Below are 14,577 nucleotides of genomic sequence, written 5' to 3' on the forward strand. Positions count from 1 at the left end.
TCTGAACCATAACATTATTTTGTTTAAACACCGCACAAATTAAAATCCATCTCTCTCTCGACTCAAATCCTCTCTAATACCTGCAGCCTGTCAGTCGGTCACCAGGGCAACATTTCCTTGCTATCTTTGTTATTGTGGCGTTAGCACTGTTGTGCATCATACTGTGATATTTCCCCGTTTTTAATTTTGGTTTCCTACTAAGGTGTCGGACGTACTAATAAATCTGACAGTATTGTGGTGACTAAATTTCGGGCGCAGCCAGTGTCTGAGTGTAATGATGTTAAAAAATGCTAAGCCAACCAAGACCGTTATTACAGGAAACAGTATTCAACGAGCCTATTAATCACGTAAACATGTTGATGAAGTTCACAATGCTTCACTCAGAGTTGTATTGGGTTACGTTCGATTGTTTAGACGCTGGCTGCAGGCATGCTAACGCTAGCGCTGCAGCTGCTGTGCTAAAGGTAGCTACGGCTGCTGTGGGCGGATTTAGCTTTCAGGCTCTGATAAATGCTTTTAGCTTTTACATCCACTGTATTCTGTGTGTTCTAGACATGTTGACTTCTCCAGCTTTGCATTTCACATTATAAAACACTGCAGCGAGGAATGTATGGATATGTTTCTGCTGCTCTGATGGCTTCAGACGACATGAGCAACAACCCTTGGTAACATAGTAGGCCTACACTCAACTGACCAACGGTGCAATTTGATCAGTCTTATATCATAAAATCATAAAAAATGTTGAAATCCACATGCCGTTAAGCTTAATGGCCAGGTCGCAGACAATCTGTAAGTGGTCATTTTACGCTTCCAAAAAAATAAACGTACTTATAGGGCTAGGGGTCTATGGTCCAGCTGTATAAGCAGCTCTGTGGCTGACTAAGTAAGTACGTAAGTAAGTAAGTAAGTAAGTAAGTCAGTAAATAAGTCAGTAAATAAGTAAGAAAGTAAGTAAGTAAGTGACTGATCGAACTGCACCATTGGTCAGTCGAGTGACGTAGGCTTACGATGTCACCAAGGGGCGTCGTCAGAGCAAGCAGAAACATTTGAGACTCGAAGCGGACACAAATGCAAATCTGGAGAGGTCAACACATCTAGAACACACAATACGGTGGAACTACAAGACCCTGAAAGTTAAATCCCCCACAGCAGCCCTAGCTAGCATTAGTACAGCAGCCCTCGCTAGCGTTAGCACAGCAGTCCTAGCTAGCATTAGTACAGCAGCCCTCGCTAGCGTTAGCACAGCAGCCCTAGCTAGCGTTAGCACGCCTGCAGCCAGCATCCAAACAATCTCACTTCACCCCTAATAGACAGCAAAGCAAACTTTATCAACATGTTTACGTGATGAATAGGCTCATTGGATACGTTGTTGATGGAGATAACTGGGCTGTTTACTGCGATAACGGTCTTGGTTGGCTTAGCCTTTTCTTATAACAAACATGATATTCAGTCACCAAAACACTGTCAACATTTAGACCTAACCCTAATGTCCGACACCTTAGGATGAAACCAGGTGCCTTTTCGTAAATTGCAGATTATTAATGGGAAATTTCACAGTATGACACACAGTGGTGCTAACGCCACAATAACAAAAACAGGAAGGAGATCACGTGTGTTCCTCCGTGTCATCAACAACAGCGTTGCCATGGTGACCGACTGAGAGGCTGCAGGTTGTAGAGGCGGTTTGAGTCGAGAGAGAGATGGCTTTCATTTCGTGTGGCGTTTAACAAGATAATCGTTGAGGTTGAGAAGTTTAGCTTATCTGCAATTAGGCACATTGAGCACAAACGTCCCAGTTATACACTAGGTTTCATCTAGTCTTTTATTTTTTAAGCCACCAGTTCATCAGATAAATTATATGATATGATTGCCTGTGGGTTCGTCTGAGACAATGTTCACTGCACATTCCCTTCATTATGTTAAACATTTCCACAGCAATTTTTGTATTCATGAGACGACTACAGAGGTCAAGGATGGAATTATCCACATCAATATTCTTCGTTTCTCAAAATCAATTCCAATCGAAGACATTTGCATCCTGATTTGGCTTCAGCATCCCCCCCCCCCCCATTCCTTTGGTGGCCATGCACAGAAGCCTTACGCCCGACCTGGACGTAGTTACTGTGAAATACAGCGTGTGTTCGTCATGACAAGATATGAAATAGTTTGTTCAAGGTATAAATGCGTACGTTATAATGCTCGTGTGCGCGCACTGGACTGTTAGTTTCTGATGAAATGACGTTTGTAAGAGAGCTCCTCCCCCCACTGAAAAAAACTAGCCTCTGGTCATCTGTTTATTTGATTGTATACATATATATATATATATAGTTATATTCTTTTCATAACAAATATACTATGGCTTTCAAAATAAAAAGTGCCAAAATATTTTTTTGGAATAAAAGAACACACAGTGATGTTGTTGTCGGTAGTACTCTCATACTTGCGCAGACCGGGCCGCTACAGGACGTCAACAGGAAGAGGAAACGAGGCGTCGTCATGCCTATATCCTGCGAGTGGAGACGGGGCTCCTGACAAAGGTCACGCTGGGAGGGACAGCTGTCCGTCACCTGGAGAAGGCGTGGCCCAGGGAGGGAGAGGCGGCAGAGTTCAGCCACAGGAAGACGATCGTCCCCCTGATGGTGCGACTGCAGGACTTTCTTGTAAACGTTAAGGTGTGGGACAGAGACTCTCCCCGGAGCCTGGCCCCAAACAAGAGTAGGTGCGTGTGTCGACAGTTTGACTGCTAGAGGAGGCGGGACTACACTGCTGCGTCGACCCGCAGAGTGGCCAGGGTCGGTGTCCCAGTGTACCCTGATAGTCACACACACACTCACACACACACACACTACAATGCCCCTCTGCATGTCCTCTGTTCTGGAGCGTCTAGAGGTGTGATAATTCCTGTTTGCCCCCTGACGTTCCCTGCAGGCTGTCCCTCCGGAGACTTGAGGCATATCCATAGCAGCCCAGTTTTATTCCTTCATCATCATTATCCTTTTTTTCGTCATCCTCGTCATCCTTTTTCCGGCTGTAAGAGGGTTTTTTTTTTTTCAGTTTCCGGTAGTGTCGCCATTCGTCTTTTAGCGGATTTCACTTGCAATTCCAACTGGAGTTTTCAGTCAGGAAAGTAAAAAGAAAAAAAAAAAAAAAGAGAAAAAAAAAAGGAGAAAAAACTAACTCCCACAGTCAAGAAAGGGATGGGATTATTGGGTGTGGGAGGGATGGGGGAGGGACGAGTCGGAGGGAAGAGTCGAGGGTAAACGGGGAAGGAGAAGGGTGTTGGAGGGGAAGAGGGGAAGGGGTTTGCAGGAGCCGAGAGAGGAGGGAGACACTCTTCCCATCAATCTTTACTGGCTGTGAGCTGCTGAACTGGGAGCTGGAGCTGGAGCGGGTCCCGAAGACGCTTCAGATCCAACTCCACCTGGAGAGGGGGTAAAACCCAAGTGAGAGGAGAGAGAGATTGGCGTGAAACCAGGACTTTGCACAAGCCGTTACAAATCAGAGTATTGAATTGTGAAAATGTGAGCGTCCCCGCTGTGACCGCCGGGCTAATTTTACATCACAGGCTTTCACCAAGTGAACTGTACCTCAGCGATATCATCCCTCAGCTTGTTGTACTTCTCGACGTCGAAGCGTGTCCTTTTCACCCCCTTGTGGAAGAACAGCAGATACTGTCTGTCTCTAGCGTCGGGGTAAACGTACTCCTGCAGGTTACAGGGGGGGGGGGACACGGAACCGGTTCATCAGATAGTGTCCATGTGATGCTTTTCCATTTATTGGGTCAAATCACAGCAGCGAGAAATTCTCATCAAATTGACTCATGTCCTTGGAGTTCAAAGCTAGCGGGGAGTTATGAATGCTGAATTCATATCTCAAGGGCAACGCCATCAGTGCAGCTTTTTTAAATAGCTATAAATATTACAGTTTAATGCAAATGGGTGATGCAAAGAGAGGGCAGACGTTGGGTTTTATAACTCTAACAATTTGTTCTCCGGTGGCTAAAATTAACAAATAAAAGTTCCCCTCAATGATTCAATGGTATGTCACAATATTTGGCAAAAGCTCCACTAAAATAATGTGCCTACTTAAGGGTAGGTTGTAAGTATGATTAATATGATAACCTTTTAAAATTCATCTGCCTTTAGTATACACGTCAGAAAACAGGGGGAAATAAAAAATGGCAATACAATAGTAACATCTTCAGATTGCTTATTTTCTCCAGCCAACAAAAACAAAAGATAATCAATTTTTAATAATATAAAACAGGCAAAAGCAGCAAATCCTCATATTTGAGAAGCTTGAGCCACAGAAATGTTGCTTTTGTTTCAATAAATAAGAAATAATAACTGAAAAATAAGCAGAATTGTTCTAAAACAAACACTCAAACTCTACTCAAACATTCATCCAAGCATATGCAACGCTATACTTTAGGCTGAGCCTTACCTGGCGTGTAAGCACAAAGTAGGCGTACATGGCCATGGCCGTGCCATAGGTGATAAAGTAGGTGACGGGCTCCATGATATCCCAGGAGTACTCCCACCAGGTGAGCCTGGCCAGGATGCCAAACTGGGTGGCCATGTACGCCATGCCGCCCCACAGCACCCAGGTGGTACGCCGCTCGGCCTTCTTATTCAGCTCCGCCTTCACCTGCCCAGAGATATGTATTGAGAACGCAGTGAGGAGGAAAGCATTATTGATTGGCGTTATTTTAGACCCTTGATAGCCAATAACCCGTTATTATGGTGGCTCAACTGGTCAGACCGCCTTTAAACCAGTAATCCTTAATGGCTGAGTGGAAATGATGATACAACACAATAATTACCTGCATATAAGAGGATTATAACTAGTGAAATTCTAAGTAACCACAGCTCCTCTTGACTTCAAATCATTTACATCACTTATACTTTTGTGAGCTTTAATTTGGCTGGTTAAAAAAAAAACCTGTAATCATTTGTGGGTTGAGGGAAGAGAAGCAATGAACTCGCAACCACGGCAACCACACAGTCAGTACAGTCAAGTGTGTTAAGGAGGCTGGACCTTCTCTAAGGGGCGGAGTTGAGAGTTGAGGTCCTCCAGTCGTCCAATCAGCTCGCGCTCCTTGCCGAGTTGGTGCTCCTCGATGCGCAGGGTGGTGTAGAGCTGCTGCACCAGAAACTTGACGTCATTCAGCCGTTCTGCCTCCTCGTGGGGGAGCAGCTCTGCACACGAATGCAAACATTAAGACAGGTTTGAGCAGGAAATAAAAAACCATCCCTTCCTCTTATGGGCAGTGGAGCGAACGACTAGAAACAATACAGGCTCTGCACTTTGTCCTCACCTCTCCTCGGTGGCCGGACGAGGTGTGTGGTGTCATTAATGACGAGGTTGAAATCATCCAGCAGCAGGATGTCTATGCCTGTGGAGGAGGCGACCCTCGCTCCATCTGGAGGGAGAGAGAGAGAGAGAGGAGAGAGAGATGTGAAGGGGTAGACGATAAGAGAGATGGAGCGATGATGGCGAAGCCACTTCAAATACCCTTCACATCTCTTGCCGTCTGCTTATCAAGAGCGCTAAAAGCAGACGCACACATTAAGATATCAAGTAGATTCTTCATCTTGATTAAAAGAAATCATTTCGTGGTCCCATGCAGTGCAAAGCAAACGTATACGCACGCCCCTGCCGGGGGTAAATACAGGGATGGAGTGTCCTTGTTTGCGAACCTACCCGTGGAGTAGATGGCTACCCGGTCGATGCCTCTGTCCTCCGCCTGGAGCTGTTGCAGGAAAACTCCCACACAGTCGCTGAGAGGCTTGAGGGTGAACTGACAGCGCTCTCGCCTGGACGGCAAACTGACGGAGATCACCGGCAGCCCGTTCTGATACACCACCGTCACCTCTGCAAGGAAAATATCACACGATGCAGGAAAAAGGAAGAAATGACTGAATGAGGTCTTAACTATACCGTGGAAATGAGCTTTTCATGCCGTGGGCGCCTTCTGATTGAAGAAGCAGAACATTAAATAGGGGGAACAGCATATTGCTTATTTTGCTCGGCACCAGTTGGTCTAGACGTCGGCTTATTATTACAGAATTGTAAATCACTCACACAAATGTCTGTCTGGAACTTAAATTCTTGTAATTTGATCGCATCTTCTGGATGCCAAACACTGCAGAGTTTGGTACTTTAATGATGCAAACCCTTCATTATCTATCGCTTTGTCATTGAGTGCTCAACGTTTCGTTATCTGATAGATTCTAACTGCTCTAAACAGCATCTGCAAACTTCAAGAGTCATTCGTAAATTAATTCTGAAGAGACACATCGACTGCTCTTTGGCCGCCGGGTCCTAAAGATCAAAACAGTATAATATCGCATAAAAATGTGTTGATGTCGATCTGTTGATGTCAACTATTGGTGTTTCTTATTCCCATAGAAAGGCTGGAGGGACTGACAATCAGAAGGACACGGAGGTACATGTCGCTATTCAATCACTCCCTGAAAAGGCTTTTCATGACAGCAAAACATATAAAAGAAATGGAATGAATCCATTTGTGTAATAGTAACAGATTTTTTTAATTTCATAAGTTCATGGTGTGATCTAGTGTTTCGTGTGCACTTGCACTTTTCAACAACTACCGTGAGAATTGTAATTTGTGTCCCAAACAGCCGAGCCACCGCTCCGCTTCTGTTCAGCAACGCCAGTAAATGATCTGTAATGCATCTCTATTGGTTCGTAACCAAACGGGTTATAATGAGCCGGCACAGCTTATACCATTATCACGCTGAGTGGCCTCTAATGACAGAGCCATGAATCACGGCAGACGACTGTGAGCCCACGGCGGAGGTGATCCCAGCTGCCTCGCTGCTGCTGCTGCTGCACCCAATCACCTGCCTCCCGCTCAGGACCACTGCAGTGAATCAGCACATCTCTCCACTTGGGCCGGCACCCAGAAATGAAGGCTCATCGACTGGCACCCAGCTTGGCCTCCGTTTCATGAGTGTCTCCCAAAAGATCGCGGAGGTGTAGACATTTTATTTCTTTATTACGGAAACAGTTTTGTAACCTCGCCCCCCGGGCATCATGGCCGTTTTTTAATGCACCTTTTGTCCTCCGTGGACCAACGTGCCCAGCCATCAAGGCTCCCTTTAAAAATCACATCACTGCATTGCTGCTGCTTTCTCCCCCCCCCCACCCCCTAACCTCTCTTTCCCTCCCTCTGTTCGGTTCACGCTCTCCATCCCTCCCCGCCTCTCACTCAGACGAGCAGATGCTTCCCCGAGACGGATTCCATATTAATGACTCCTGGCTGTTAATTCCAAATGAGCCTCCGCTGTCTGATCAATGCGGCATTCTTTCAACGCGGCCGAACTCATTCGTCTCCGACGAGGAGCGGAGGCTTGGATGTGGGAATCCCTCATATATATACACACAATAAACTGAATGAAGTGAGAGGAGGCGAGGACTTACCCTCCGGAGCAGCCGAGGAACACAACAGTCTCTGGCCGTGCCATGAGGGGGCGCCACTCCAAACCTGCAGGGGAAGACACAGAAAAAGGGCAACAGCCTGTTAATTCCACATGTAAGAAATCCTTTTCCTCATGTCATGTTTCTGCTATTTTAAGCCAGTGATTTCGGCAACACGACACCACGCTATGCCGTTTACTTTTCAAAGAATGACTAAGTATTATGTTGCAAAATGGCTTCCTGTGTTCCAGTTTCTACAAATGCTACTATTTCCAGGCTGGAGCCACACCCAAGACAGATGAAGCTGCAGCTTCCTGGTCACAGAAATATTTTACAATGGGAAAACGCATAAAAACACACACACACACACACACACACACACTTTCTCTCACATCCAAATACAACAGCTCAGACACAGAAAACCCTCGCCTGGAGGAAACCTTCACAGAGAAGGAAGGCAGCCAAATGCAGCCTGAATAACAATAACGTGTTTCAGTATGAATCCTCCACTTTTACAGACTGGAGGGAGGGAGGGGGGGGAGGGAGGCGGACGGAGGAGCAGAGCTTGGGGAAACCCTGGCCTTTTCTTTTTTTTTTTCCTGTGGACTGTGTTAACCCGGCGCAGTCGAGAGTGTCTGCACACGTTTCACATTACAGAGCTCGTCACATTTTTTTTCTCCTGCCGAGCCGCCGTGGAGCCTTTTAAGGCTCGAGACGGGCTGTCAGAACGCCTCACATTTACAAAGGGCGACTGGGGGCCGAGGATGAGACGTCGGAAGCGAGGCAACAAAGAGCGCCAGAGGCCGAAAAACACAACTTTTTCCTGAATCTTAAAGTTAGAATCAGAGCCTCGGTTGGTCTACCGACTGGTGACGCCGCAGCGGCGCGTATTAATGTGTCGACCGGATCACACGTTCTATTAACACTTCAGTTTCCAGAGGCATCTTTAACAGCGTGGATGCTCTCAAACAGACTCACTCACTCTGTGTTCAACTGTGGTGAGATATATTTATATCTATATATCTATATCTATATCTATATCTATATATAGATATATATATATTGGGTCGCCCATAAAGTTGGAATCATTTGCAAGTCCTGTCTTTTATAGCACCAAACAAATGTTATGCATTTTTTAAATTTCACCTATAAAAACGATATATTCCAACTTTAAGGGCGAGTGTGTGTGTGTGTGTGTGTGTGTGTGTGTGTGTGTGTGTGTGTGTGTGTGTGTGTGCATGTTTTCTGGATCTATAGCACGGAGCTAAACACAAACACAGTGGATCCCAGTCTATTTATCACAGTGTTTCTACAACGGACGGACACAAATAGCTGATTAACACAAACAATGACAGTTAACCACCACTGTCACTTACTTGCTCTGGATATTGACTGCTGCTTTGTTTTTTTACAGAGAGAGAGAGAAAGAGATTGTCCTCACGGGGCATTCAAAGACCAAACACAGAGACCTTGCTGAGTGCTCACTATTCTGGCGTTGCCCTCTTGTTAGACCCCAAAGAGGAAGTAAAAACTTCATTAAATGGTGAAGAACAAGTCTGAAAGCATTTATAAAAAGGAATCCACTACCAGTTCCCACGTAGGGGTCAGAAGGGAGAAAGCTCCCGTGTTGGACACCACCAGGCCGAAGACGACAGACGCGTGTTTGTGTGTCCTATACTAGAACGCTGATTGCCGTCTCGTGGCACCGAGCAGGAGCCCAAACAGGCTGCTGATCAGATGACATGCTGAGAAAGGCGTTTTTGGCGAGTCTGGAATAACTGCACAGTCTGCAGCGAGAGCCGCCAGCACTGCTTTGCTCATTCATTAACTTTTCAGCTGCTTGAAGCCAGGAGGGGACGATTTCACCGAGACGACACGGGCGGCGCCGACCCACGCACACACACGCTCAGAAAAACGGGCCACATTCACGCGCATAAGCAAATTATGGCGCTGGCGTTCGCGTGCCTCCATCTGTGGAGTGGCATGAATGTACCTCTGTGTGTTTCGCAGGTGGCGGGTGTGCATGTGTGTGTGTGTGTGTGTGTGTGTGTGTCCACCCAGTCTGTTCACTAGCCTGTTTTGTGAGCGAACCCTCCCTCTCGGCACACAGCCACTGAAACGCTGCCTGAAATATTTAACAGCGTAGCAGCAGTCAATAGCACAGCAACCTTGGAATCAATGTCATACGGGTAAGAGAGTGAGAGAGAGAGAGAGAAAGAGAAAGGAAAAGGGCATCGACGAAGGCCGAGGGGAGATGGACAGATGAGCTGGAGGAGGGGAGAGAATGGAGGATAAATGGAGCAGCAGCAGGGGAACGATCGAGATAAATGAAGGCTGGAGTAAAACGCTGTGTGAGTCACGAGCGCGCTTGCGTTCCTAACCATGTGCTGCATATACTGTACGCCGCAGCAGCCGAAACGTGACCGTGATGCGTGAGGCGGGAGAGACGGTTGGCTAGAAGGAGGGAAGGAGGGGATGATGGGAAACAGAGGAAGGAAGAGAGAGAGGGGGGGGGGGGGGGATAAAAAGAGAAAGCCAGGAGTGTGATGAAAAGCATAGGGAGGAGGGGGAGGAGGGAAGGGGGACTGCTGATCACTGCAGTAAAGGAATCCCTCGTCTAGAAAGGGGGGTTGCCCCTTCATCCTCCCCTCCCTCCCCTCCCTCCCCCTCTGCCGTACTCACACTGAATCCTGATGCACTGGGTTTGATCTTATCTCAACTCTCATCTGCACTGCGCTTTAATTCCCGCTGCATCTCATCATACATGTGTGCATTTTAGTCCAATTTAGGGGGGGAAAAAAAAACACACTCCCCACTTTAAAATCTGAGAAAAGCTCAGCAAACAAGGGTCGTGCAGTGTAGACGTTGGCATGTGAAAATGAAATCCGACACAGAAAATGCAACGCTTCTCAGCAGCGTCGTCACGCGTAGAGGTGTGGTATCGATCTGCAGGAAAGATTAATCATCCTCATACAGACGGGTCGTAACAATATCGCACGGATATAAAACCTCCACACGTTCAGGGGATTCAACACGCAACCTTTGAGGGTGAAACTGCTGCAGCTATCGATATCCTCCCCGTGTGCAAACCCTTTTACCTTCGCTGTGTTGAATCCCAGCCACGTAATGAAATTATTGCTCTCATTTGAGTCCAGACTTTTTCTTTCAGCCAAAGAAAAACTAAAAAAGAAAGTGGATTATCTTCGCAGTTCAGTGACCGAATGATTATGTGTCATAATTTACTAATTAGCTACACAAACACCAACAGTCCATGTGTTTCTCCCCGACGTCCCCCAACAGCATGCTCGGATGAACTCAAGTGCCCTTTTCACTCACACCATCTGTCACTGTTACAAATGTGTTTATTTGATCTCATCTTAAATGTCACTTAGATATAAAAAAGTGGATATCTTGTTTGCCTAAAATAGTGTTTTTATACACTAATGTTCAACCAATTATGCACAGCCTAATTATTTATTATAAAATGTGAGCCAGCAGGGTTTTTAAAACTTTTTCAGGCCAGTAATCTATATATACATACATACATACATACATACTAGGGGTGAGTATTGGCAAGAACCTCACGATACAATACGTATCACGATACTTTGGTCACGATACGATACGTATCACGATACTTTGGTCACGATACGATACGATACGTATCACGATACTTTGGTCACGATACGATACGATACGTATCACGATACTTTGGTCACGATACGATATGTATCATGATATTGCGATATATATAAAGATGCACACAAGTACCTGTATGTGTACATCAGATGATATTGATCAGAGGACAAATTGTGTCAAAACTATTTCATTCAACACAGCCTCTCCATTTTATTAAATCCCATGAAATTCACTGGAATAAATATTAAAAATAAAATGAAAAAGGATAAAGTACTGCATTCACAACGCGTCTAAACATGAATCTTTTTTTTTTTAATCAATCTTTTGAGTTGAAAAATCGATATTGTATTGGGCGGCAAAGTATCGCAATATATTTTTACCCACCCCTAATATATACACATATATACATACATATAGCAGAAGTGCCCCCAAGGTACGAGTAACCTATGGTTGTGTCAAAGCTGTACATATATAACCTCATGCTTCCTTTAGTTTTATTGTTACAGCTGATCTGAGCACCAAATGACACAGCAGTTTTAAAAAGAATCCCTTCTCCCTTTTATCTCCAGACACACCGCGGGGATATTCTGGATGCCGAGCATCCAGCATCCGATGCTTCCGCGTGGGCAAGTGTGTTATAGGCACCGGCGCTGAGGAATAATGTCGTTGACATAATTCCCATTTCATGGTGCCCTTCAGGGGGAATGGAAACCGCCGTCATTTATCTACACAACGACTGCATCCATCTATGTGGTAATGTGCTGTCCTGAGTGCTGCCTCCGGGCCAGACCACGCAGGTTAGTCGCTGCCGAAATCATTCACGGATACTTATGCACAGCTCATCCATGTCAATGGAGCACATGCAACACACCCATCCCTGGGCACCGCTGCACACATGTAATCCAAAAAATGTTTTTTTTTAATCCCTTTCACTGGCAGAAGTCATAACGTACAGATGGATTTACGATCGAAGGGTGCTGGGATCAATCTCCCAGTGGTCCACTGGTTTTAATGTGGGGTTAGGGTCAAGGAGTGTGGTGCTGCATCACGCTATGACAGACGGGGGTGTGCATGTTCAGTGGGAGGTCACTGTAGGTACAATGCACACTAGGACGGATGAGTGCAGAGGTCTAGAGGACAGGCCAGACAGGGGCCAAGCAGTTTACAGTGCATCCCTGATCAGCTGTGACAACCTGCCGACTCGGCTTTAAGGACTACGTTCATGTATGTGGATGAGGTTGATGAGCTATTAAATAGGACATACATCATGTCTTGTGTCTCAGCTGCTGGAAGGGACGCGTGTGGACGACACTCTTCATTAACCCACTTAGATTACTCTTTTTTTTCCTGTTTTCGTGTTTCTGCCTTTATATCTCTTTTATAGCACATTAAGAGACTGCCGGCTGTGACTGTTTAAAAATTAATTTCCGGCAATTTGCAGTTTTTGAATTTTTTTATTTTTATTGTCCAGAAATAATTAAATATCAACTTAATTATATGAAAGCATTATGTGTTACTTTTTATTTTATTACTTCAAAAGTGCACATGTTTTTACTGCCAGAGGAAGCAATCATTTTTTCAAAAACACATCTGTCTTGACAATTGAACACAGGTTTTGAGTGGACGAATGAGAACACACCGGAACATTTTAAATTCAGCCCTGCAAAGAAGCCAATGATGACTTTTTATGACCAATTCATCTTTAGATTTTAGTTTTTTATATTTATATATAAAAATGATGATTAACTGATTATCAAATGGATGTATTTTCTGTTGCCTGACCATTTGGTTAATAGATTACTGGCCTGGAAAGGTATTAAAAACCCTTCTGGCTCACATTTTATAAGCCAAACATGATATGTAAAGGTCATATTGTGGCAGTGCAGTATGGCTGATGTGTCCAGTTTTTGATCCCTCTGCTGTGCCGCATGCCACCTCCTCCCTCCCCTCTGCTCCAGGGGCGAGGTCCTGCCCACTCAGCTCCTTGCAGCCCACACTTCCCCACTGTGGGGTTAACAACTTGAAAAGCACAGCTGTGCCCGATCCGAGCCCGCTTGCACCCCCCCCCCCCCCCCCCCCCCCCTCAGAAACACAGACAGAAACCATGTACGCACCTCAATAAGGTGTGCATTCTGCAATCGCTACAGAAGAAAAGTGGATTTGAGTACAGTGTCACAGCAATCACCGTCAGGTCTTTTTATTCCCGCCTCAGCGGCAACGAGTTTATGTAACGAAGGAAAAATGCCGCCTTTTTTCCCCTCTCAGCCGTGTGTTCCTCGTCTGGTAAAAGCCATTAACAGATATGAAATCTGCAGTCGCATTCTCCAACGGCGCGGTGTTAAGTAATCACCGCTCGCACACGGAGAAGGGGAACGGTGACAAAGCACAGCGCGCCCCGTGAAACGCCTGTACCAACCTGACCCTCTCCACTGCAATGCAGAGTCGACAGTGGAAACCACCTTCCACCTTGACTTCAAACGCCAAAATCACCACAGCGGGGGGATACATAATTCCAGCTTAATCTTCAGTCCATTTCAATAAATTGCCTTTTCGGACACCGGACATGCTGTGATTAATTAATACCGGGTCGTGGCTTGTTTAATCCGTGGGATAAGATCTCGGATCCGTCCCTGACATGTACGCTCCAGGAGGGCCATTGGCTCCAACGTACTCACTCACACCACCCCTCCACGCCTCCTTGGGACCAACAAGACTGGAGCCCCATGCATTATTAAACAGCAGTGCGGGCTTTCACGCCTGAGCTTAGAAGACAGCCAGCGCTCGGCCATTGTGCTTCACAGAAAAGGACTCGATCCGGCGATTTTCTTCCTCGGGTCACGATGAGAAGGGCTGCAGAGATTCAGAAATGTGCGTGCATCATGCATATACTGTATTTACAGTATGTGTGTGTTGTCAGTCTGCAGAGCCTCTATGATTGCTCATACACCAGATGGCACTCGCTGCTTGTGTCAGTGTTAATTTCAGTGCAGGTCACGCAACCTACTGTATAGCACACAGAAACCTCCACCCACCTCCCTCCCCTCCCGCGCTTCAGCCGTTTTCCCCCTTTCAAAGTAATGGAGACCCGACTGACACTCATAAACATGCAGCGAAGGGGAAATGCATGCAAATCCAGCCTCGCGCTCTGCACTCTCACTTCCACACTGACTGGTGGTCCTAACAACCCCCCCCCCCCCCGATTAAGCCTCGAGGTGCCCGCAGCTCAAATCGCATCACACGCCAATCGCTGCGCTGAGTGCTGAATAAGCACTGTTCACCTCTCATCATCCTCACTTTCTGTCTTCTCTCCTCCACCGACCACCAGCACTAGCGTTGCCATCCATCTCTCACTTCCCGCCATTATAGTTCGATCACACCTCTGAGAGAAGGGCTGCATTTTGCAACCAGCATTCTCCCCCCCCCCCTATTGTTTTCGGATGCTTTAATTAGAGGGGATGTAATAAATAATACCTCTCATTTGTGCTCTCCAACACA

General features: G+C 46.1%; 1 protein-coding gene across 3 annotated transcripts in view; it reads right to left on the reverse strand.

The window, feature by feature from the left end:
• The window catches only part of mcu (mitochondrial calcium uniporter), a 47,803-nt gene that overhangs the window by 2,103 nt on the left and 31,123 nt on the right, over window positions 1–14,577 (reverse strand). For 2 of the 3 annotated variants that reach the window (XM_084021728.1, XM_084021729.1), the window contains exons 3-9: window positions 7,447–7,510; window positions 5,704–5,874; window positions 5,318–5,422; window positions 5,038–5,198; window positions 4,444–4,647; window positions 3,588–3,704; window positions 1–3,421 (exon numbers count right to left, since the gene is read on the reverse strand). The exon at window positions 1–3,421 is cut by the window's left edge and continues 2,103 nt beyond it. In XM_084021728.1, coding sequence (XP_083877854.1) covers window positions 3,341–3,421; window positions 3,588–3,704; window positions 4,444–4,647; window positions 5,038–5,198; window positions 5,318–5,422; window positions 5,704–5,874; window positions 7,447–7,510 — 903 coding nt within the window. In that variant the 3' untranslated portion in view covers window positions 1–3,340. The remainder of the gene's footprint in view (window positions 3,422–3,587; window positions 3,705–4,443; window positions 4,648–5,037; window positions 5,199–5,317; window positions 5,423–5,703; window positions 5,875–7,446; window positions 7,511–14,577) is intronic. The other variant, XR_014597999.1, reaches the window with a different exon arrangement.

This window comes from Eutrigla gurnardus, assembly GCF_963514095.1.
Source record: "Eutrigla gurnardus genome assembly, chromosome: 11".
In the NCBI taxonomy this organism is placed as follows: Eukaryota; Metazoa; Chordata; class Actinopteri; order Perciformes; family Triglidae; genus Eutrigla; species Eutrigla gurnardus.